This window comes from Aquila chrysaetos, chromosome 9 (genome assembly GCF_900496995.4).
Source record: "Aquila chrysaetos chrysaetos chromosome 9, bAquChr1.4, whole genome shotgun sequence".
NCBI classification, from domain to species: Eukaryota; Metazoa; Chordata; class Aves; order Accipitriformes; family Accipitridae; genus Aquila; species Aquila chrysaetos.
The window spans coordinates 32,130,110-32,152,622 of NC_044012.1; the positions used below are offsets into that span (position 1 = coordinate 32,130,110).

A 22,513-nucleotide genomic window follows, 5' to 3' on the forward strand; every position below is an offset into this window, starting at 1 on the left:
TTAGTTGCAATGTTGACTTAAGTAGCCATTGACTAACAACTTCTCGCAAGGGAAAAATTACGGTGCAATTGTTCTTCCTGCCCCAAAGCCCTGACCCTGCAGGGAACCAAAGCTTTTCGTGAAGCAGAAAGGCCAAATTTAGCTCTGCACAGCGGTGAGCTTCCCCAAGAGCTCCTTGCAATGAGAGCCTGCACTGAAATGGCAACAGACCGTGAAAGTCTAGGCACAGAAGTGAGGTGAAGATGGTAGGAAATATCATTTATTTTATTAGATCAACTGCAAGAGCACTGATGTAAAGGGAGCTGAGGCAGTGCATGTCAGGACACAGTTGTTTCAAATGCAACCCAGTAAGACAAAAGGGCATGCACACAGCCATTTTAGACTTTGTTCCTGCTGCAACTGGGGTAGAGCAAGTGAAGAGGCAACTGATGGCAGAGGAATCCTAGGTATCCTACAAAGACAAAGCGTCTCATTGGCAAGGTGGCAAGGGCAAGGCACCATCACCAGCCCACTGATCTGCAGTAGCCTGTCCCATGACAAAGCACAGGTTGCAACCAAGTAAATCATCTCATTATCTCACTGTTGACTCTGCTCCTTCCAGTCTTCACTGGCCCTCCAAACATCAAAGTCCTAAGCCCTGCCAAGTTAATCATGTTTCATTCAGTCCCAATCACAAGCACCAGCTTGGGTGTAAAACAGGGACCTTCACAGAGAGGTCACCACATCACAGCTCTCAGTGGCTGATGGCCTTTGTGTGACAAATGAAGCGCATATGGGTCACAAGGCACTGATTTTCTTGGAAGAAAACTACTTTTCTGGTAAATCAGGAATAAGGCTAACATAATAGGGCCGATTCTCTTTCTTGTCATTCCCAATTGCTTTGAGAATTTTGTGTAAAGTGTGGATATAACCCTTTAAACAGATAATATAGATCCAAAGTGACTTACCCAGAACAGCAGAATTGCCATCACCCAGCGGGAACCTCTGGTAACGGGGAATATTAAAGGGAGGCAAAAGGTAGAACTTCCTCTCCAAAAGAGGCTCGAGGCGTGAAGCAGATGGGTCTGCAGGGTGGAACAGGTTATAGACCTGCTGACAAGCTGGTCTGAGCTGAAAGACTAAAAAGATGAAGAAAAAAAACCCCTCAAGTATCAAAAGGTTACTTGTTAGACTATTGTAAATATTTGTCCATAAAAAGGACAACTGTTGGGTTAAAAAAAGGGGCTAAGGATTTATCATCTCCCTCATCTCCAGTTTAGTCAATTGAAACAATTTATTACAATATTTATAGACTCAAGAATTGCCCAGTATTTTTAATGTTTGGAAGTACATTGCAAATAAATTGTATAATCAGTACTGGCTAGAGCACATAGTGATCTGCTTCCTTACAGTGCAAGAAATATTATATATAAATGTTTGGTTTTTACCAGTTTGGTCTCATCAAATTACTGCATTTGTAGCAGGAGATGCTTATACCATCCATTAAGTGAGCTCAGCAGTTTACATCAGGACTTACTGTCAAGAGCTGGAATGACAGTTTTTCGCAGTGCAAGAACCAGACCCAAGGGAGAACCAAAGAGGAAGAAGTCAGTGATCTCAAATTCAAACTTTCCAATATTTCCTCCATCCAACATAGTAGAGCTACTAGATCGCCTGGATCCTGGGTCGTTTCTCAGAACACTAGAATGTAAACTGGGACAAGAACAGAAAATAAAGTCAAAATTTTATTCATGCTGCATTTTCATAACTGAAGGCCGGATTAGTGATTGACAGCGAATATAATTTCTATCTCTTTAGTGAAGGAACTGTGCCAATCAACCCACCATGCCTCAGTACTGCAGTTTTACGAGCCAGTAAAACATCCCCCCAAACAATTACCCCTTTACATTGGCATAATATAGGTTGTACAAATCCAAGCTTCAAGTGGCTCATTTACACAATCCTATCTCCTCAAAATGCATTTCTTTGAGGAGTCAAAATCTTGGTTGCTGCTAGTAGGATAGTCATTTGCAAGACAAAATAACCAGCAAGCCAAAATTACTAGAATAGCAGGGTAAAAAACAGGTTTACAGTGATTTACTCCATTACACACGTTACTGCTATGCTTTCTGGTTGTCAACATTTGAGTTCCTTCCATCACCTTATTCTCAAATGTTATGGAAAGCTGTGCTTACCCATTTCTTCCTCATGGAAGTAGTTGGACAAATGTTATAGGATTGAAAAGGAAAAAGAAACGGGAGGGGAAAGAGAAAAAGAAAGATCAAAATCTGCAAGAGGGTTTCTAGTATCTTGGTGCACCAAGTTTGCACCACAGCTTCCATGCATGTGTATGGCATTCGCTGGGAATGGGAATTTGGGGTAATTAACTCAGTGGCCATGTGGTAAATTGTATTTATCATGCACCCAGGACTCTCCCACTTCTGCCCATGAGGCCACATATGTTGAGTTATTACCAAGCTACCTCTCAACCCCAGCCCAACAACTCCAGGCAACTGTACTTAAAAAGAATAATGATATAAAACATGTCTAGCTTTCCCCCTCTCTTTCAGGTGTCAAATCTGTTTGCAAAATTCAACCTGTGTACAGTGCAGGCTGGGCAGTACACAGGTTTAACATAGAGATTTAAATTCACATATCCCTTAGACACTGAGGAAGAAGCAGGAATTCTTAGATGAAAATCCTGTGAATCCACCCCCATGTTAGGAAGAGGTGCTTCTTTGCAGTCTACATCTGGAATTAGACAGCAAAATGACAGATGTGTAATACTAATAACCTAGCTCACAAAAGGATTTCCAAGATTCTTCTGTTACCACCCAAAAGCAATAAGCTGCAATTTCTTTTGCTCTCCACGTTCTACAGATTCAGATGGCAGTCTTGCTGGGTTATTGTTGTTATAATTAGGAGTGGAGAGTTGAAGACAGAGTACCAGCAGTGACTTAACAGGGTGTTTGCAGACACTTTAAAAAGCATCTGAACAGGTTCTATAAAATACGTAAGATAAACGGATACCACAACAGTTGGGTTGGATAAAAGGTTTACTGGCCTGGAGTCAGGAAAAATGCAAATGCAAGAGTCTTTTGCCAGCTCCGTGGCCCCCAGTCAATATCCCAGGCGGTCACCAGCACTTGCCATGTCTCCGTCTGCAATAGCACTTGCTCATCAAGGCCACTTCTAAACGCAGCGTGCTGGCTGCCTGGCTGGGCAGCGACGTCCCAGCACTGCTGCAGTCATGGAAATAGGGCTCCTCACTCCCCACCCTCTGTAGCACCAGAGCAGGTGCTCATGCACACTCCTCCTCTGGGACAGCCATTCAGTAAATGAGCAGCTGCAAACACTCACAAATTTGAGAAGAAAAACGGCTTTCACTCGGACTTTGTTTTCTGCTTTGGCAAATAACGCATCATCCCAGAGACAGCACCTCTGCTGAACGCCACTCCTAAAGGATGCTAAAAAACTTTCTTCTCATGCCGCACTGTCACGTATTCTCTAAGGGCGCACGCATGCACACGAACGGCACTACTCTCCTGGTACCAGCCGCAGGGAGACAACAAGCTTACTTATGCCAGACATACCTATCATGGAAAGTCAAAACAGTGATGTCAAAAGCAAGAGGAACAGGAGGTTATAGCAGTGACAGGTAAAATGAACATGTTCCCATTTCTGTGATGTGAATGAGCTTCCCCAAGATCACACTGCCAAGACGCACAACGCTGAAACACATTTAAAAACAAGCCACCTTCAGTGAAGCTACAATTATTTTAGCTGACAAGACTGCAACGCATTAAGTTTCCTGCGTGTAATGAATACGAAGTTATTTAGAACATGTTCAGTTCTAAACATGACAGCAACGTGATTCAAACAAAGGCACAAAAGGAAAGACTATCCCGATGGCAGATGTGTTATGGCAGGACGGGTGCAAGGGATTTTTGGTGTATTCCACCCGTCTTCCCACGGCATCTCTTTGTGCGGAACGGAAGAGAATGAGAGCACTTATACCACTAAGCAATTTGGACAGCTTCTCTCCTTTTACTGGAAACTTGATAGTCTTTTTAGCAATCAAAAGAAATGGGAGCCAAGAGGAACTCTGAATCCGTCATGCTCCAAGCAACCTACAGTGCCCTGTTCTCCCTTTAAAAAGCAGCAGATGTACTGTGTGCATTAATTAAACAAGAGCTTATGGATTTCAGAAGCAAATCAACTCATTTACAATAATACAAGTACAGCACAGCCAGAAATAATGTAGTTGTGCAGAAGGACTGAATTTAAAAATAAATGTGTGATTGTAATCTCCAGATGCTGCTCTGGCTTGCTGGGCATTATCCCAGAGAAGCGGGTAGGTCTGATACATGAATAAAAATGAGTGTCTTTGGCACAAGCTGAAATCTGCAATCGGCATGGACAGAAAGGCCCCCGTATACCAGGCTGCCCGTCTGCTGAACCCATTAGGAGAACTTGGCTCTGTTCTGCCATTCTCCTGCTCGAAGCCGTGTCACATCAGGGCTTGGTTTTTGTATGCAAAAATCATTACTTAGTGACAGAGAGGCTGAAGGGGAATTCTGCTGATGACTCTGCAGCTCAGTAATGACGGCTGTAAGCACAAGGTCCAGGGATGGGTCCAGGTGTGATGCCCTGCTATCACGCAGGAGGGGAAGAGGTGAATTACTGCACCTGAGCCTTTCCTGTGCCAGGGAGTGGAGGGGGAGAGATGTAGAGAGAGCTTGTACAGCAGCTTCACACTGCTCCTTTACCTGAGCGAATCTTGCTCTTGAGCTGTGGGAAGACGCTCATTTTTCACCCAAGGTCTAAAGGTAGATTTAAAAAAATACAAAATGGTAAAAGAAGTAAAGATGCACCAATCCATCAGTGCATTGAACACTGACAGCCCTTGCCAGGGACCCCCAAGTGCTGTACGTTGGGAGCAGGCACAATGCTTAGGGGATGGAACAGGGCAAACGAGGACAAAGCTATTTGAAATGACAAACTGTGCAATCCCTTATCTGCGTCAGGCCCAGAGCTTACTCTAAACTAGATGTAAAACTGCAGCAAGATGCCAGCCTCCTTTCCTTAGCCAAGTCCATGCCCCCGAGGTCAATAACAAGGAAGAGAAAGAGCACATTTTTGTATGACTCATATTTTCTCCTGTAATACAGGAGACTGTTTTGATAAGGTATGAACAAGAGACTGATTGCCTTTTATTAACCTGCTGGAAACAGCTGAGAAGCTTATTGTGGTTTTTGTAAATGCAGCTGTCTTTCTGAACATAGTAATCTCTGTGCACCAACGACATTCACTTTGATACTTTCTCTCTCCTATGAATCTTTTACAAAAGGGCCTCTGACGTGGCAGGACAACACAAGTCCCTGTGCTGGAGCAACTATTACAAGTAGCAAAAGAGGGGCAAAAGCGCAGGACAAGCCTTCAACTCAGCACAGGGCAAAAGGAACAGCCTTGGACACAGCTTCAATGCAGATAACGGTGTTTGCTGGTGGGGGGACATCGCTCCCCAGTACCTGGGACATGGGGAAAGAGGGATTAAGAGGCTGTTGCAGTTCCTCTGGGCCTGCAGGAGGAAAAGGTCTGGGCTGGACAGTTCCACAGGCTGAAGATGATTCAGTCAGAAAAAGTCTCCAGGCTTACAGAAGTAATCCCTGAATGATCAGCAGCAATGGGAAGACTGCTATGAAAATTTCATCGGTTATGTTAATGGATACGTTTCTGAAAGTCCATTTGAAGAAGCTTAGGAATGTGATACTGGGGGCTTCGATAGTAACAAATCTGAAACACGACCTTGATGCAACAGAGCAGCCCTGGCAGCGGACAGAAAAAAATCCCCTGTCCCTGCTCCATACAGGGAACTTGGGTTGCTTTGCCAAAGAGTCACACCAACAGGAAAATCCTCACGCGCAGTTGAAGGCTGCTCCATGAACCAGCCAACCAGATAGGGTTCAGGATGTCTTATCCAGAGCATCCTGCCACCATGACAGCAGAAACATGCTCCTGTGACAGGAAAGGGCACCACAATTCCATCTCACACCTGAACTAGGCCAAAATTAAAGGATACTCGGCTCATGCCCACCTTTCCCAAAAACAGGCCAGCCAACTCAAAATCGGTTTTCAGAGATGCTTTGAAATTAATACAACACTGGATTCCCAGTTCTGCTTCACTGTCTTCCCTTGCACGATTTCTACATTTGCTTTATGATCTCCATCTTGCACTTGCAGCACAGCAAAAAAGCAGTTACCTGACTGCCTTGGCTGTCAAGCAACAGGATGATGGGCTTCTTGCTGTTGTAATACAGATGCAGTAGAGCAGCTGGATTCTCTCACTGCCACTCAGCAAGAGAGCTGTTAATTTTTTTTGCATATACAACAGACCGAAATCTATACCCTAAAAACCCAAACACTTTCCTCCACCTTGCTTATCACAGGATGACAAAGCAACATTCGAGTTTCACAGATGCACCAATCTCAGCTCCAGAATATTGCTGGTTCTGTTCCTTCAAAATCCTACCTTGAAAGAAAGGCTTGATGCTGCTTTATCGTGTCCAGTTCATAGGTTGATGAATCGCTCCTTTTTCGTGGCAGCTGCTTCTTTGGATCTTCTCCATTGCTACGAGGAATATCAATGTTGCTCCTGCTGAGGTGTCTGCTGGCTTCCAGATTAGAACCACTGGAACAATAGCTGTTGTTCACCGTTATTCCAGGAGACAGGAGGTCGGTATCCTGGGATTTGAAGTATATGGATTTAGCACTCTAACAGCTGAATCAGGAATACACCCACATTATAAGCTTCTCCTTCCACCCTCCTTTCCCCATCTACCCCAAGATCCAGTTGAGGGCAATACAGTATCTCAGACCAAACCACTTCCTAAGGGTGTGGGTGAAGCAGGTGTGGGTGATGCTTCACACCTGAGGGTGAAGCATCCCTGTTCAGAGCAAATGCACCCAAATTGAGACACATATGCACCTTAAGACACATGTTTGCCATTGATAAGGAACAGAGTCTTTGTTGTTTCATGAGAAGAGCCTTACTGAAAACAGGGGCCATGGAGGCGCTGTGGCCAGCAGACCTATTCCCAGCAGACACTGGGAGCCAGTATTACCTGGACACTCACAACGCTTCCTCGCCGACTGCTGTTCTGGCTCTCAGACACAGTCTGATTGCTGTAGCATAAGGCATCAAAACCCAGAATTCCTCCAACACAGTCTCCTACCAAGCAGACCTGAAAAAGGCAACAGAAGCAGGGGAGGAGGCAGGGCGGGGGGGGAAGGCCCCTTGACTTCAGTTCAGAAATGACAGTTAAAAGGAGTGCTGGATTATGCCTAGGAAAGCTGCAGTAACAGGATGCTCAGTTCTTTCATCAGTAAAACTATTCAGTCAATGAACATCCACCCATACCCTGTAGACTCTCGTTATCTAACGTAGCTAACGTGTTCTGGCTGTCCCCACCAGCTGACTGGAGCAAAGTGAAAGCAACACAGAGCACTGACTATAGCACTAAGTCCAGCCTCAGAAAACCAAGCTTGATTCCCTCCTTGCCAGCTGTCCATGTTACTTCAGGCAAGCTTCCCTGTGTTTCTGTCCTGTTTGTACCCTGAGGTGATAATGCTGTCCTGCCTCCACGGGTATTGAGCAGATGGGCACAATAAAGTACTGAGACCCCTGGGTAGGAGAGAGCTGTCTGGGTTCCCGGGCACAGTGCTGGCTGGGAAGAAGCTCAGGGTGGTTAAATCACACTACAACAGTACAATGTGACAGCTAGTCCAATAGCTCAAACCTCGTGGGGCTAGAGAGTCCTGTTGCTCACAGAGGCGTGAGGCTCAGGCATGGAGTGCAGCAGCTGCAGAGTCTCAGAAAAGAAACCCACTTTTGCAACAATTCCAGCGTGAGCTGCTGAAGGTCCTTTAAAGACAGGAATGCTTAAACAGCCTTGGTTTGTAATGGGAGAAGAGATCATGTTTGGTAACAAACGTAGCATTCCTGATTTGGAAAGGTGTGCCATGATGAAAATTGATTAACTTCACAGCTTTGTAGCTTCATTTCTGAACACAAGCTCAGACTTCGCTTTGAATCCCAAAGGCTCAAGACAGAGCATAAGCAATAATCTCTCTCACTCAGAAAGAAAGAAATGGAAGCACAATACTTTCTTACTGCAGCTCAACACTGTCATGTTTCCATCCCTCCTGAGAGATTAATGGAAAAGAGAGCTTCAGAAGGAAATTGCTTCACTTGCTCTTCCTTTCATTATGGCTATAAACAGCTGCTGTCTCACCTGGCCGTTGAATGACATGCCCTCCTTGGATCTGATGAACTCGCTGTAGGCCTGGTTGGCTCGGACGATGACTGTGGCTACCGCTTCTTGGTACTGCGGGGATGATGTTGCTAGCAGAGGGAGTGCAGCAAGGGGAATGTGATCCTGGCTGTTGGACAGGCAGCCTTCATCATAACTATATGGGCTGAGGCTGGATAGGGCAAGAGACATTGGAAATATTCAGCCTAACATACAGAGTGGGGAAAACCATTTGCAGATAGTACAGTCAGTATTGCAGTTCATTGAAAAAAAGCCTCAAGATAGAAAGGCCATTTATTCCACTGTGAATGGGTGAGAGCTTAATAAATCTTTCCCTCCCATCAAACGTAAATCTTCAAGGACAACATACTTACATTGAAAGAACAACCCTCAGACAAGGAATTAAAGCCTTAGTATTTATTGGATTAATTAGAATAAATCAATCTCAGAACTCTTGCTGCATGATTACTGTATTCACTGAAGCTAAGTATGAAATCAAGATTGAATGCCTCACTAGTATATTAATAAGTGCATTCTCAAAGCACGGTCAGAGCTTTCAATACTACACGCAGAACATTTCAGGGAAGCAGTAAAAAAAACAAGAGTGAAATTTTCTACGTGTCTCTCCATGACAAAGTAGCATCAACTTCATCAACTTACCTGGACACCAGCGAAAAAGCTTCGGAGCAGATGGCTGGGCAAGGGACTAGCCTGATGGCAATGTGTCCAAGAGCAGCTGGGTAATGTACCCTCATCACTGTGTCAAACACTGTCGTGATGGTGTTGACATCCCCTTGCTTGGAGCTCTGGTCACCACTTCCTGAGTCCAGGATGTTCCCTCCATGGAGTACCAAGAGGAGGACATGGATTTTACTTGGCTGCATTAATGGCTGCACTGATTCATCCTAGGTGGGAATGAAAGAGAGCACAGTAGAAAGGCTTATTTTACAAAGAGGTTTTATTTGGTCCAAGTGCCTTTTATGCAAATTTTATCACCTTTTCCTCCCCAAGTTCGCACATGGTGCACACAATAAATGCACTATCCACATCAAGTCCAGTCAGGGATGAGGCAAACAACAATCCATGAAGCAAGGTATTTCCAGCAGAAACAGAATTAGCCATGATACAAGGCCTTGGTCAGCCCCCATCAAGAAGGCTGAGTTCAGTTTGGGCCATCCACACCCAAAGATAATTGCAGTGTGAGAAGGACCACAGAAGGACAAGAAGCATGGAGACTTTCTGAACAGAGACTGAAAGAGTTCAGGTTGATTTGCTTCACAAAGCTCCCCGAGAATGAAATGCCTGCTCTCAAACACAGTGGAGATGAGTAAAGAAAGCTAGGGAGGGAAGAGAGGCACTTAAGTCAAAGGAGAGTGCAGGCGCAAGCACAAGAGTCTATACTGATCCTGAATAAGTGTAGACTGGAAATCAGGTTTCTAAACACAGGAGATATGAGGTTTTAGAACAACATCTGCAGGTTTGCAGGTAAGAAACTAAACTGTCTTCAAGAAGGAATGTGCTTAATTTATGGAAATGGGCATTAGATACACCTGGATACAACAGCTGAGAACCTGACTACTCCTTCCAGGTGTCTTATCCTACGCAACTCGTGCATGCACAAACACACACAAACAGCCTCAGCATAACTGACTGTCCTGAGCAGAAGAAATGCTGGAAGTAAAAAAAATTTGCATAAAATTGTAAACAGGTAAAACATGGCAACAGTAAAGACATTACTTGTGTGCGTTTGGGTGGAAAAGTAAATAAAAGATGGGTGTTGCTTTCTGTTGGGGTGCTGAGCTCAGCAGCAGCAGTTGACAGTAAAACACATTCAGCAAAATTAACAAATGAGTTCAAACAGGTCAGCGAGTGGCAAGTTACTGGGGAAAGAAGTTGTAGGAAGAGATCAGTCATTGCATCTGTTTGCCTACGACAGAAGTTACAAATATAAGACTTCAGATTTGCTTATACTGTTGCAAAAGAGGAACTGAAAAGAAAAAACTTCAAGACCTCAGTGACCCAAGGACTGGCCAACATGTGGCTGGGAGATTGCTGCATGAACACACTAAAGGTTTTTATTTTGGCTGTCCATGTTGTTTATTATGTTGAATCAATTCCTTGCCTAAGAAGACAGGCTGTAGTTTGGGGGAAGGAGGGAATTGTATCCGACCTCCAGAGTGGGTTATCATTAAGTGCCCTGCCAGAACAGCTGTAAGCCCAGTCCTGATGCCCCAGGAGCAGGTACAAGAGCATCCATTTGTACTGGTCACATATCATAACACAACAGAGCAGTAACTATTTTTAATATCTATTTGCTACCAGGGCTTTCAGTGTTTACGGCTCCCATATGGACTCAAATCCCCTACCCCAACACCTCTGAGATATGTGAAAGCAGGTATTGATCTTTCCTCCTGTGCCTTGTCCTTTGTGCTAGTGGAGACAACATTTGAGAACATCCCGGGCAAGTCCCTGTTGAGGCAGAGAAATAGCCATTGGGAGGGGGTGTGGAAGGGGTGGAGGGCAGCAGTACTTTCCATTTGGCAAATTCTTCTAGTTTTAGCATCTTTAGTTACCTGTTGTCCTTTGACAGTGATTGAGTCCCTGACAAACCTGCTGGTGGGAGGAAAGCATGACCAGGCACACATTAGCAACCTAACAACTAGCTTACATTTTTACTAGATAATGTTAAAGCATGTCTTAATACACAGCCCACCAGAAGTATTAAAATTCACATCCAAGTCTGTAATAAAGATTTTCCAGACCTCCTGCATAAGAATGGCCTTTAATTATTTAGTACCATTACACCGTATTAATGCCTGCTCTTTAAACCTTCTCTGATTCCAGTTTACAGCGCCTGCAAAGTGAACTTTTGCCTGGCTGAAGGCATGGGAGGAGCGCTCTCAGCATCTCAGCACGCTTTTACTTTCAGACAAATGTTTTAAGTGCTCATTTGGAGAACAACATGAGTCATCAAGCTCTGGCCATCCAGAAGTTTATAGGCAGTCTTTTGGAGGCACCTTTCCCTTTCAGTTCATTAACCTCTGCTCTTGAAGGAAGTGGGGAACATGCAAGCAACTGCTGATTAGTTTAGGGGTGGAGGTGGCTATTTAGAACTTTCTTGTAAGATCTGGAATCTCTTAAGGCACCTGATTCCTGAACTACCTTTTGGTGACGGCAGCTGTTAACCTGAAAATCATGCAATGGTGGCTAGGAATTTCATACTATTTTAGTAGACTGTGAACAACTACAAATAACTGTCTTTTTCATCTCACTTTGAAGTCTGTTCTTTTTCTAAAATGAAAGCAGAAACAGGAGGGGGTTGAGTTTGTACAGCCCTCTGGAGAAGACAAGTTCTCCACACCATCCTGAGCTCTAAAAGAAATCTTAGGGCTGTGACTTGGTTGTCTTAAGGTGACTAGAGCCGTTCCCATCCCCAGCCACCCACTCTCCCCATGGCCCCTGAGCTCTCAGTCTATTATGAAAAAGCCAAACCACCATGAAGTTACAGCCTGGCACACAGAGTAATACCAAAACCACGCTCATGGTCTTTCACAGACCATGACATAACTTAGGCACTCTGCAAGCAGCTACATCATCTCTGCAGCACAGACAGGCAGATGCTTTAAGGGTAGCATGAGCACAGCCACTCCAAGATGCACTGTCTCACTAGGACACTGAATTGCAAAAGCCTGTACATGCAAGTCTAGAAAGTTGGGGTGGGTGTGTGTGTTACTATTTACTTATTATTTTACCCAGAGCGCTGATACAGGCTATGCTGTAACTAGTTTCCAAACAAGACCTTGAGCAGCTCCAAAGAGTGGGCTACAGCTGAGCTATGTCACTTGGACCACGGCAGCCTGCACATTAGTGCTGCGGTAACGTGGGTCTCCGCTCCCACATCCACGCTAGCTCACTCAGCATTAGGATAGCTCTACCCAGCAGTGCCTCAGGCTGCAGTTATTCCCATAGGATTAGTTTTTTTTTTTTTTTTCCAGCTGGATACCTGACGCTGCCTGCAAACTACAGAGCGTTTTCTGTATGATGTTCAAAAGACGGGTGAAATAAACCCTTAAACCTAGCCATGAAGTACAGAGTATGCTGGTGCACCTCAGAATGACACACAAAGACCAGACATGACTCACAGCAAAGGGAGCCGTTTACCCCATTTACCCTACACGGACATATTCCAGCAACAAAGGATCTCATTACAAGAAACCGAATCACTTACTTCAATGATGTTGAGCCTCTCCACGCTGGAGCCGACATGGTATTCTGCTGATGTCTCGTGATACAAGTCACCTGGAAACACAGAGGTTTAAAACATCAGTGCTGCAAGATGCTATTTGGCAAAGACACTCTTCCATAAAGAGACTGTTTGTGCCAATGCCTCTCAGCCTCTTCTGCCTCACATCTCCTTAATTATTTCATCAAATCACCTCCTCCTTCCCTCCCGCCTCCTTCCACCTGAGAAGCCTGGGCAATGCTGGGTCACTTACTTTCCAGCAATTTCTCATAACCTCGGTAAGCGCTGAGGACATTAGTGAGCTCTTTTCTCATTACAGCGATCCAGTATCATTGCTTTATTAAGGATGGCAACAATGGGAAGTCCCTGCACAATTGTCAGAAATGATTGGTTTGTGGGAAAATAAAAGGAATTGCTTGAACTATGCTGGGAGAGCAGAGTTCTCTGACTGACTTTGTACCAGAAAGCCTAAGTGTCATCTTCCACTGTGCTGCTACTTGAATCGATCCGGCTGAGGAGCTAGCTTCCTTTCAGAATTTCATAACGAAGAGCAGAAAATAAAACCAAGGCAGGTACAGACAAGAACAAAGGATGGAGCAAGAGGAAAGAAGAGTCAGGAGAAATTCAAGTCATTCAAGACAGAGCTGGAATATTTAATCATTATACGAGAGAATCCTGGCTGTCGCACAAAGGAGCCTAACCAACACGGAAAATAAAAGAGAATCAAGAGCTATCCCAACTCCCACTGGGCAATTCTTTTTCAGCAGCACTGGGCAGTAATTTTTATGCTCTGTCTCAGCTTCTCCTCTTGTGAGATGAGGATAACAAGTTTTACCTTTTTCAGAATGTGGCTGTAACAATTGCCTGGAAATACTGTAAAATATCACATGCAGGTTTTACTTAAAAAAAAAAATAAATTACCCTGGACATCATCGCATTCGGGGGTTTCAATTTTATCCATCAGATCATTGGAACTCCATTTGGTTATTTCTTTCGGGAACATTTCCTCATTGTCAGACAAGTCCTCTTTAAAAAACAGATTTTTTGAGAGTCACGCACACACAAATATATATACAGGCAAGAGCACAGAACAGAATTTTAAATAAAAGTCAGGCTCCATAGCTACATAATCTTATAAACATTTGGATGGCTTAAGTAATAATAAAACATGATACTTTACCAGCTTTTGTTACATAGAAACCAAAGCACCTTTTGAAAAGTAGACAAAATGTTTTAGTTCCATGTTTTTAACAAACAAAACTCCTAAAGCGTGGAAAAAATAACATGGATTTTTAACGCTACCATTTCAGGTACCAAGTTTGACGTTTTTCTTGCCATACTTTCTGATGATGCTAAAGCAGCCAGAATGCTCCAGTACAGGAGAGGACAAAGCAACGTCTGCTGCTGGGACCTGTTTGAAAGCTGCGGGATGTCTCTGGGGGAAGCAGTGACAAGGATCACTATTGTTAATAGGACCAAATACCTAAAAAGGCATGAGTAGTAAAGGAAACATGAACTTGCTAGGCTATCTTTAGCATGATTTCCTTAGGAGATGAGACTTGTTTGATCACACTGATTGCATGTGTCTGCCATTTCCCTCCTGCCTCAGGGTCTTCTGAATCCCCTGGCTCAGTTCAGCTACAGTTGATAAAGAATAAGGGTCCCCAAAATATTATGTTTGTAGAAGTATAATTAAAAGGAAGAGACATATAAAGGACAGACCCTATAAAACACCCCACAGTAGTATCCAAACATAAGAAAGATTAATAGCCTTGCTCTACAGCAGACATCAGAGGAGTTATGCCAGGTTAGGGGAGAAAGGAGGGCTGTGAGGCAGGGGACCCTGGAAGGCAGGCTTGTGCTTTGTGCCCACACCACATGGTGCTGGGCTGCAGAGCCCTAATTCACCGCAGTGAAAGCCTGACACAGGCAGGAGTCCAGCCTTGCCTGTCCACAGGCCTCTGCTGGTACATCCGCTTGGAAACAACCAGCTGAGCCCTGCGGAGGCTTCACTAAACAAGCCATTAGCAGCCGTAGCACTGGAAGAATTCATCCCAGTGCCCCCACCAGACACCCTACAACCCAACCCCATGCCTGCTGGCCTGGGCTAGGTTATCCAACACGTGTGGACTTCCCCCACGAGAGGCTGAGCTCGCTCTCAGCCCAAGCCTGAACACAGGGTGGCTGGTCTGGAGCTAAGAAAGGGCTCACAAAAATGTTTCTGTCAAACCAGAGGTCCTCTGAGACAGCAGCAGCCTGATGGCTCTTTTACGGGTGAGAGCATGGACCCAGCATGAGCTGGGCAGGGCACCATGCAGCCTCTTCCACGCTTCGTGCTTAATCCTGGCAGGTTCTTGGGAAGGAAACAGAGCCCTGAAGCTACGGCTTGAACCCATGGAAAACCAAACAATGGCAATGCAAGTCTTACAAAGATGCTTTTGGTATGGGTTGCTGGCTCCCTTTTTTTCTCCTCCTTTCTCTTCTCTTTTTTTTTTTTATATTGAGGATGTATCTTTTACTGTTACAGAGGTTAAGTGCTTTCTAATTTATTTATTGTTCTGCACTTAGTCTTTCTTTCCTGAAAATTTTGGGCTTGTAAATTTAATAAAGAGTTATAAACATAATAATAACAGCAGTAATTACAGATGTCTTGAGGATCTAAAAGCTGTAATCTTCAGAGTCCAAGACTAGGATTCCCCCTTTCTTGTTGCTGTACAGTTACTAAGAAAATAATTAGTTGGAAGAATCCTACGATGGGGAACAAAAAGATTATGAAATGTATTCATCTTTCCAGCAAATCTGAGCAACAGCTTAAAAAAAAAAATACGAATGGGGACTAAGTGCAGAGCCAAGCAAAGACCAATTATTTTTAGGAGTTTCTATTTACACTTTGACCATAAAAAGAGAGCAACCTGGAAACTCTGCATCAGCACGCCATTTCCTTTTTCAGCTATGGAAAAAATGTGAGTAAATCCCCATTTCCCTGCACAAGAGAGTGCGGAGCTACCTGTTCAGAGCAAGTGGAAAGCACAAGCACACAACACACATGCTGGCAGAGAATTAAGAGGAAGATTGCACTCAAAGCTCCTCCAGCAACTTAATCTAAATATTAAACTTATTTCCTTGAGAGGTTTAATTACAGCCCTTATTGCTGCTCACATGATCACTGAATGGGATATTACTCCTGTTATTAGCATTTATTACAGGATAGATATTAGATATTACTGTATTTGTCACTATCTTTACCAGAGCGTGCCAGTGAATGAGGATGAGTGGGAAGCCGGCGACAAGAAATCTTCTTGGGCTCAGGTTACGCCCACTGCACTGCAAGGAAATGTGTGTGTATATATGGGAAGCACTTCTGAGGAACTCTGCTTGGTGTTGACTCACATCCTGATCTGTGCCAGTTCCCATGGTAGCGACCCTGCAAGCCTCCCCAACAGGATGAGCTGCAAGCGGTCCTTCATCCCTGCTCACAGACCCGGAGCTGGGACATGTCATCTGCGGGCCAAGGGGCAACAAGAGGTCCCTCCCAAAGAGAGGGCTGTGCGGAACAGCACACACATCAAGGCTTCAACTTGTAAGCCAAAATCCCGTCTGACTAGGCCGACTTTTCAAACCCAACTGTGCAGATTGCAGAGGACAATCTGTACGTAAATGGAGACACACGGTGTGCTAGCAGAAGAGGAGCTGCTTCTTCTGTTAGCAAGCTCCTAGAAGTATTGCAACAGAGGTGCTGATACCAACCATGGCACAAGGCTCGTTTTTGTTAATTCTCCTTCCCAAGCCTGTTAAGAGCACGACAGGGATTCTCTGGGGGCCTGGATCCCAGGCAGAGCCATCTCTATCTCAGTTTTATTACCGAGTAATTAAAAAGGCAAAAAAGACGGTGGATAGCAGTGGTACCGTTTCGATGAGTCACTCCTCTTTTCTTGTATGCATATTGCTACAATAAATCCTTTACATAGTTTTTGTAGATGCTACGTAAGTTAATAAATAGAGACACTTAAAACTAAGCTGGCCCTTCTCCTTCCAGGCAAGAGATGCATTCATCCCCTGACTTGCAGGCATCCTGGCCGTTTAAACTCCTATTGTGCAAGTCACTACTCCACAATAGCATGCCACTTTCTACCCCAGAATTTGAGATGCATGCCTAAATACTTGATGCGAGAACTCTTCTGGAACACGATACTATCAATTTCTTGAGACTGAATTTTAGCTGAACGTCAGTGAAATCTAGCTGAACCATCAGTGAAATTCTGCTTTACAAAACTGGGGCGTCATCTTCTAACAACTGCATGTCACAGAAGGGTCACCAACTTCATCAGCACACATTTAGCATTACAAGCTGAGAGAAGAGTCCATCTGTTGTCAGTAGAGACAGAGCCCTTCAGGCTTAAATAGGCATTAAGTACAATATATAAAATGAGTACAGTGGAACAAAGCTTCTTCACACACACATGCACAGACAAAAAAAATAAAAAAAAAAATCACACAGCTTTCTCCTAATACGGATAGTCAAAATTACTTTGAGAATTCTGGGATCAACACTGATTAATTTTGGCACCTGAATCAGTACCTTGTTGCATTCACTATTTCTTGGGATGGGAGAATAAGGAGTTAATAAAGGCAAACTTGGGTCTCTTCAGGCCCACACAGGACAATTAATTATACCTCCTACTGATTAAAAAATAAATTAGAAAAATAATCAGTCATACTGAATCAGAATCATTAGGACACACCCACAGTCCAGTTAGTATTGCTGAATTTTACCCACACTCATTTGCACCAAATAAAATACAGCTTCAAATGTTAACACTTTTCAAGATCCCTTCATATAGATCACAATGAATCTGAAATGTTGCTGCGTTAAATATAAGAGTCTGCTGGGTGATGCTGGGGATGCTTGAAGAAGCTGCACTGATGCTGCATGTATCTTGGTTAGAAAAGAAAAGACTTCAAACAAAGCAAAAAAGTCTCGCTTCCTTCCCCGCTCACCCCCCACCCTCATGCCTTCTGTTATCTTACCCCACCATTTCAGGAAACAAACGATGGTGATTTAGGCTCCACATACCATGTGCATCAAAGAATTCATCATCTGAGCTGTCATCTGAATCTCTGGCAATGCTCTGCATCCTCCACTCGGAGATACTATGGCGTGAGGGACTTGCTGGAAAAAACAAAAAAGCCTTATGCGATACGCTACATCGACAAGACGGAGAGTTCCCAACATGATCTTTGCTGGAGGAAGAGTCGTGTGTTCTCTATGAAAATTCACTGCTGCAATATTAAAAACACAAAACCCCGATGATGCTGGTGTGATGTCAGTGTACCGCTTTACAGATCCTGTTTGTTTACTGTTGTTAGAACCTGCCAGCAAGATGTTACATTAAAGCAAGCTGTTTGTATCACTCTTATGCTATTCTGAATGGCAGCTATTTATAATTGTTAGTAGGACGTGCAAAATCAGCTGCGTTTTAAAGTTTGCAATTAGGAAGGAAGCAGGCTGATTGGAAGCTTTCTTCATGTCTCTAATCAGCACACAAACCATGCCTCTGCTTCGCTAACTTTCGGGTGGGTAGCTAAGCAGAGCAGCCTGGATAGAAATAATCTGTTTTCTGGAAGGAAATTGCTTCCACACAAATTGGATTAGAGATCTATTTAAACTTTAAACTTGAATGATTTACACAACATGATATCCAACTACTTCATAGGGAGCTGTCAGAGCGGCTGTCCTGATGGAGCGAGGAGAAAACCCAATGGTCCTTTTGGTTCCTGTTTGCCCTCCTGTTCTCACACCTATCTGCTCCCTTTCATTTTCCCCTCCAGAGTTCCCTGCGCTAAATATAAACATGTTACGGGGCTTTTCTTTTTTTTTTTTTTTTTTTAAATATAATTTAGCAATGATCCAGCCTGAACTCTTCTTGGCTGAACTTGTTACGGAACAGCCGTCTGCTGAAGGGAGCACTGTCCAGAGAATGACGAGAGAGAGGGTTTCTCCCCTCTTTCAGATGGCTCTTGCATGTCACACAGCACGCACAAAGCACTTGCAGCAGGCACCTAACCTAACACAGCAAGAACCTGAGGAGACTGACAAATTCTCATTTAGCATATACAAAGACGCTGAAAGGCTCTGGTTACTGTGACAGCTGCACAAGCTGTTTCATGCTATTGTTTTAACAGTATTAAATATTTAAGTAAAATTCTTCTAATTTTGCTACCCGGTTGTCACATGGAAAGAGGATGGAGACCCTTCGCAGAGTCATCTAATTGCAGCTCAGCATTGGCTCAGCAGCCCCCAGCTACCCCACCGCCCACCCCTTAGGGAGCAGCAAGCAAGGAGGTTGGCAGAGCAGAGCTAATTCACGCTGGAGTGACGTCAAGGCACTCGCATAATAGTTGCTAAAAATAGAGCATATAATAACATATGGGATGGTGACAAGGGTCCCGCTATCACCAGAGGTCTCGCTCAGATGGTATAGAAAGGACCACGATCTTTTGGAGAAAAGCCGTTGCTTTTTTCAGCTGGAGGTAGCGGTAAGTGGAGACAGCCCTCCTTGCTTCCATGTGTTAATATGCTGCCAGCATGAAGAAGGATTAAAATATCTGCATGACGTACTTCCCAGCACATCACAATTCATTTCTTTCATTACTTTTTCTTGTAAAAGCTAAGACATTCTGCAGTTTAAAAGAAATTCATGCTTTGCTACCAGTGAAAACCTTCAAGTGAAATCCTAAGAGGTCGGAAAACTACAGCTTCCAATGAACATGTCAGCAGTGGAAGAGGGGGTTCATAACAAAGAGCATAATGAGAGACGGGCACATCAGTATAAAATCCTGGTGCAAGCGAAGTAGCCAGCATTTTTAGCTTTATACAGTGATTTATGAAGCATCTGGTAGGTTCTTCCCTGGGGCTCACTCCAGTGAGTCATCGCAAGGTAAAACTACTGCTCATCTCTCGTTCACCCCATGATGAAATCAGTGATGGAGTGCTAAATAAAACTGGAGACTCAACTCACAATATTTAGTGCATATGAGAGATGGAGAAGCTTCACTCACCTAGGTGTCCCCTTCTACCGCCACTGGAAGAAATGCTGCCCCTTGGGGTTTTAAAAAAAAAAAAAAAAAAAAATCAAGACTTTTTTGCCCTCTTGCTGTGAGACCTATTACCCTGCTATCAGCTGCGCTTGGCTAAAAGGAGAGGGAATTGCTGAGGGCTCAAGCCTTCTGTTTGTAACTCGCTGGGGATTCACCCCTTTGTACAGAATGGTCCAAGAAAGGGAAGAGTTTAACACAGCAAAAAAAACGTGACTGCCTAGGGAGAGGTGAGTGACAAAATTCAGGACTCAATGCCGAGTCCTTACAGGGTATCCACAGGGGGGCTTTGACAGCAAAATCCTGAAAGCTTCCTGAATCGTATTCAAAAGGGAATATAAATGTGATCCATGGTCCCACCTAATCCCAGGCTGTGAGGTTTGGTCTCTGAACAGCTACCACACATCATCACCAGCGGAAGGCAGCAGCCCTCACCCACATTTTTGGGCGTACCTGCCTTAATCTCCCCAGAAGCTAACGTGGGTGCTTTGCTGTGTGAGCTACACTGCAGTACCCAGGGAGCCAAACACCCACTTTTGAAATGAATGGCATGTAGCAGTGTATAAGCCCGGCCAAGGAGCACAGGGTGCCTGCTGTAGCTGCCTCCTGCAAAACGAGAGGCAGTTAAGAGCGACCCACAGCCTGGCCAGTTCTGTGACACAGCAGACAAGCAGACATCCAGAAAGGGAACACGGCTGAAAGACCAGGCCTTACAAAAGCCACCAATGGCTCTCGGGTAACAGGGACTAACTGTCTCTGCACCGCTGTTCGTCTTCTTCTGAGACCCAATGCTGCTAGCCAGCTGCTGCCTGCTTCTTCTACTGTTTTTTCATAGCTTCTCTGCTTTTGAGATTGGCAAGAATTCTGCCACGTGCCACCGAGTCACAGTTATGGGATGACTACAAACATTCCCAAACCTGTAACAGGTCACCTGACAAGACTGAGCCTGCAACACCAGGAGAGAATGTCTCCGAGTTAAAAGGACTCACAGGAGAAATATGCATTGTCCCAAAGGTGCCAGCCACAAGGAGACATGGTCCTACCTCCCTAAAGCCAAACCTCCATGCAGTTCAGAAGAGAAAGTTACCAGCAGCATCTTACCTCCTCTCTTTGAAGATCGTGAGGATTTAGAAGAGGTGGACCACTGCTTAGTGAGTGATCTCCCAGAGGCTGTTTCGCTGTTACCAGTGGCATCCTCTGTGTCAACAGGTGAAACTGTGTTGGCTTCAACATCCTTCTCACCAGGAGTGTCTTTGACGCCGTGCTGCTCAGTATCATTTTCACCACAGAACTGGGCCATCTTCTGAGCCAGCATCAGCTGTGCCTCCTTCTCCAGCTGCCGGATATCCTCAATGGTGAGCCCATACCATTCGTCCTGCCAGCACCAAGCCTGCCGATGGGCACGGACCATGACCTTCCGCAAGCCTGCAAAGCCAGAATGCCCCTGTCAGCAGTGCTACAAACTGCACAAATCGATGCATTCCCTTCTCCAAAACCTCAAGACACTGTAGCAAGGATATTACAGTGGCATCAAAACCACAATGCCACAAGCTGCAGTAAAGGACCTTCATATGGCAACCGTCAGGATGGCAAACTGGTCACTTCATGTACTTTAACTCTTCAATTCCTGCTAACCAACCATGCACTGAAAAATTAGCCAGTCTTCTGCAACTGCTTTTAACTTGTGAAGGGATTTTCTAATCCTGGATGGAGGACTTTGCTCTGTGACTGCCTGCTCCACCAAGGAGGAGCCACGCACAGACCACAATTGCAACTCCCAAGAAGTTCTGGGAAGTTGTAACACTTGGATCCAGCCTTCAAAGTGAAGTATGTTCCCAGAAGAAAAAAAAAAAGAAAAAAGGCAACATCAGCAACAAAAACCACTGATTTTTTTTTTATCCAGGAGAGTTTCAAGCGGTTCCTTGATGAACACTACATAGCCCACCACAATTGTTACATGACGGAAGCACATCCCACATCAGCAGTGCTAAGACTAAAACCTCTCCTTTCCTTGGAAACCTGGTTTCTGTACCTGGTTTCTATATATCAGTGAAACAGCATCACAAATATGAGCTTCTGAGATAATGGGATGGGAAGGAAAGCAAGGGAGGGAATAAAGATGCTTCATTTTGCAGATACCATCTGTCTTCTGCTGCATGAGAAAAATGAAGTGGGTAAAGCCAATTGAAAATATTTCAATGTATCACATATCTGAAAGGAAGAACTGCCTCAGTATCAACACACAATGCTCCTGACCAGGCAACAGAAACTTTCCTCAAGACTTAAACTTGTCGGCTAACATCATCATGCCACCAAGACTTTTAAAACTGTATAGTCACTCAGGATTTTCAACCAGTATTATAGCTTAAAAGCTCACAACCGGTCAAAGCTCCAAACTGCTATGTATTACTCATGGGAACACACAGCAATAAGGGTGCTTTTAAAAGCTTCTATAAATACTGACAAACTAATCCTCAGGAGCCCTTCTGGAAAAAAAAAAAAAATTAAAAAAGAAAAAAAAATCAATTCATATTGTCCCCCCTTTAATTACTGGGAAACTGAGTCAGAGGTGGGTTGAAGAACATGCCAAAAGCAGCAGTGGGAATTATAGTCAGTGGGATTATGGATCCACAACCCTCTGTTGCTAAGCCTGGAGCAGAAACATACTGTGCCAAAAAGCTGGCAGGCAGGGTAGCTGCCCTCTCACCCTAAAGAAGACCCTGGCTGAAGACCACAGACCACACCACCACCACTGCTATTACAAGATAGAAAGCAATCAATGGGCTACATGAAAATCAGTTAGGTTTTGGAAGCTGCAGATCAAGCTCTCCAAGCACCACCAAGAGCAAAGACGGCCCTTGTAAGCCACCGTCCATTTCCAGGA

At 44.4% G+C, this 22,513-nt stretch overlaps 1 protein-coding gene across 17 annotated transcripts in view; it reads right to left on the reverse strand.

Moving 5' to 3' along the window:
- PITPNM2 (phosphatidylinositol transfer protein membrane associated 2) overlaps positions 1-22,513 on the reverse strand; it is a 143,717-nt gene that overhangs the window by 22,895 nt on the left and 98,309 nt on the right. For 11 of the 17 annotated variants that reach the window (XM_030025196.2, XM_041126109.1, XM_030025199.2 and 8 more), the window contains 11 exons: positions 20,731-21,054; positions 17,609-17,704; positions 13,456-13,560; positions 12,520-12,590; positions 8,952-9,196; positions 8,274-8,463; positions 7,104-7,223; positions 6,512-6,723; positions 2,175-2,180; positions 1,517-1,692; positions 948-1,118 (listed from right to left, as the gene is read on the reverse strand). In XM_030025196.2, the coding sequence (XP_029881056.1) occupies positions 948-1,118; positions 1,517-1,692; positions 2,175-2,180; positions 6,512-6,723; positions 7,104-7,223; positions 8,274-8,463; positions 8,952-9,196; positions 12,520-12,590; positions 13,456-13,560; positions 17,609-17,704; positions 20,731-21,054 (1,716 nt within the window). The remainder of the gene's footprint in view (positions 1-947; positions 1,119-1,516; positions 1,693-2,174; positions 2,181-6,511; positions 6,724-7,103; positions 7,224-8,273; positions 8,464-8,951; positions 9,197-12,519; positions 12,591-13,455; positions 13,561-17,608; positions 17,705-20,730; positions 21,055-22,513) is intronic. The other 6 variants (XM_030025201.2, XM_030025204.2, XM_030025206.2 and 3 more) reach the window with 2 other exon arrangements.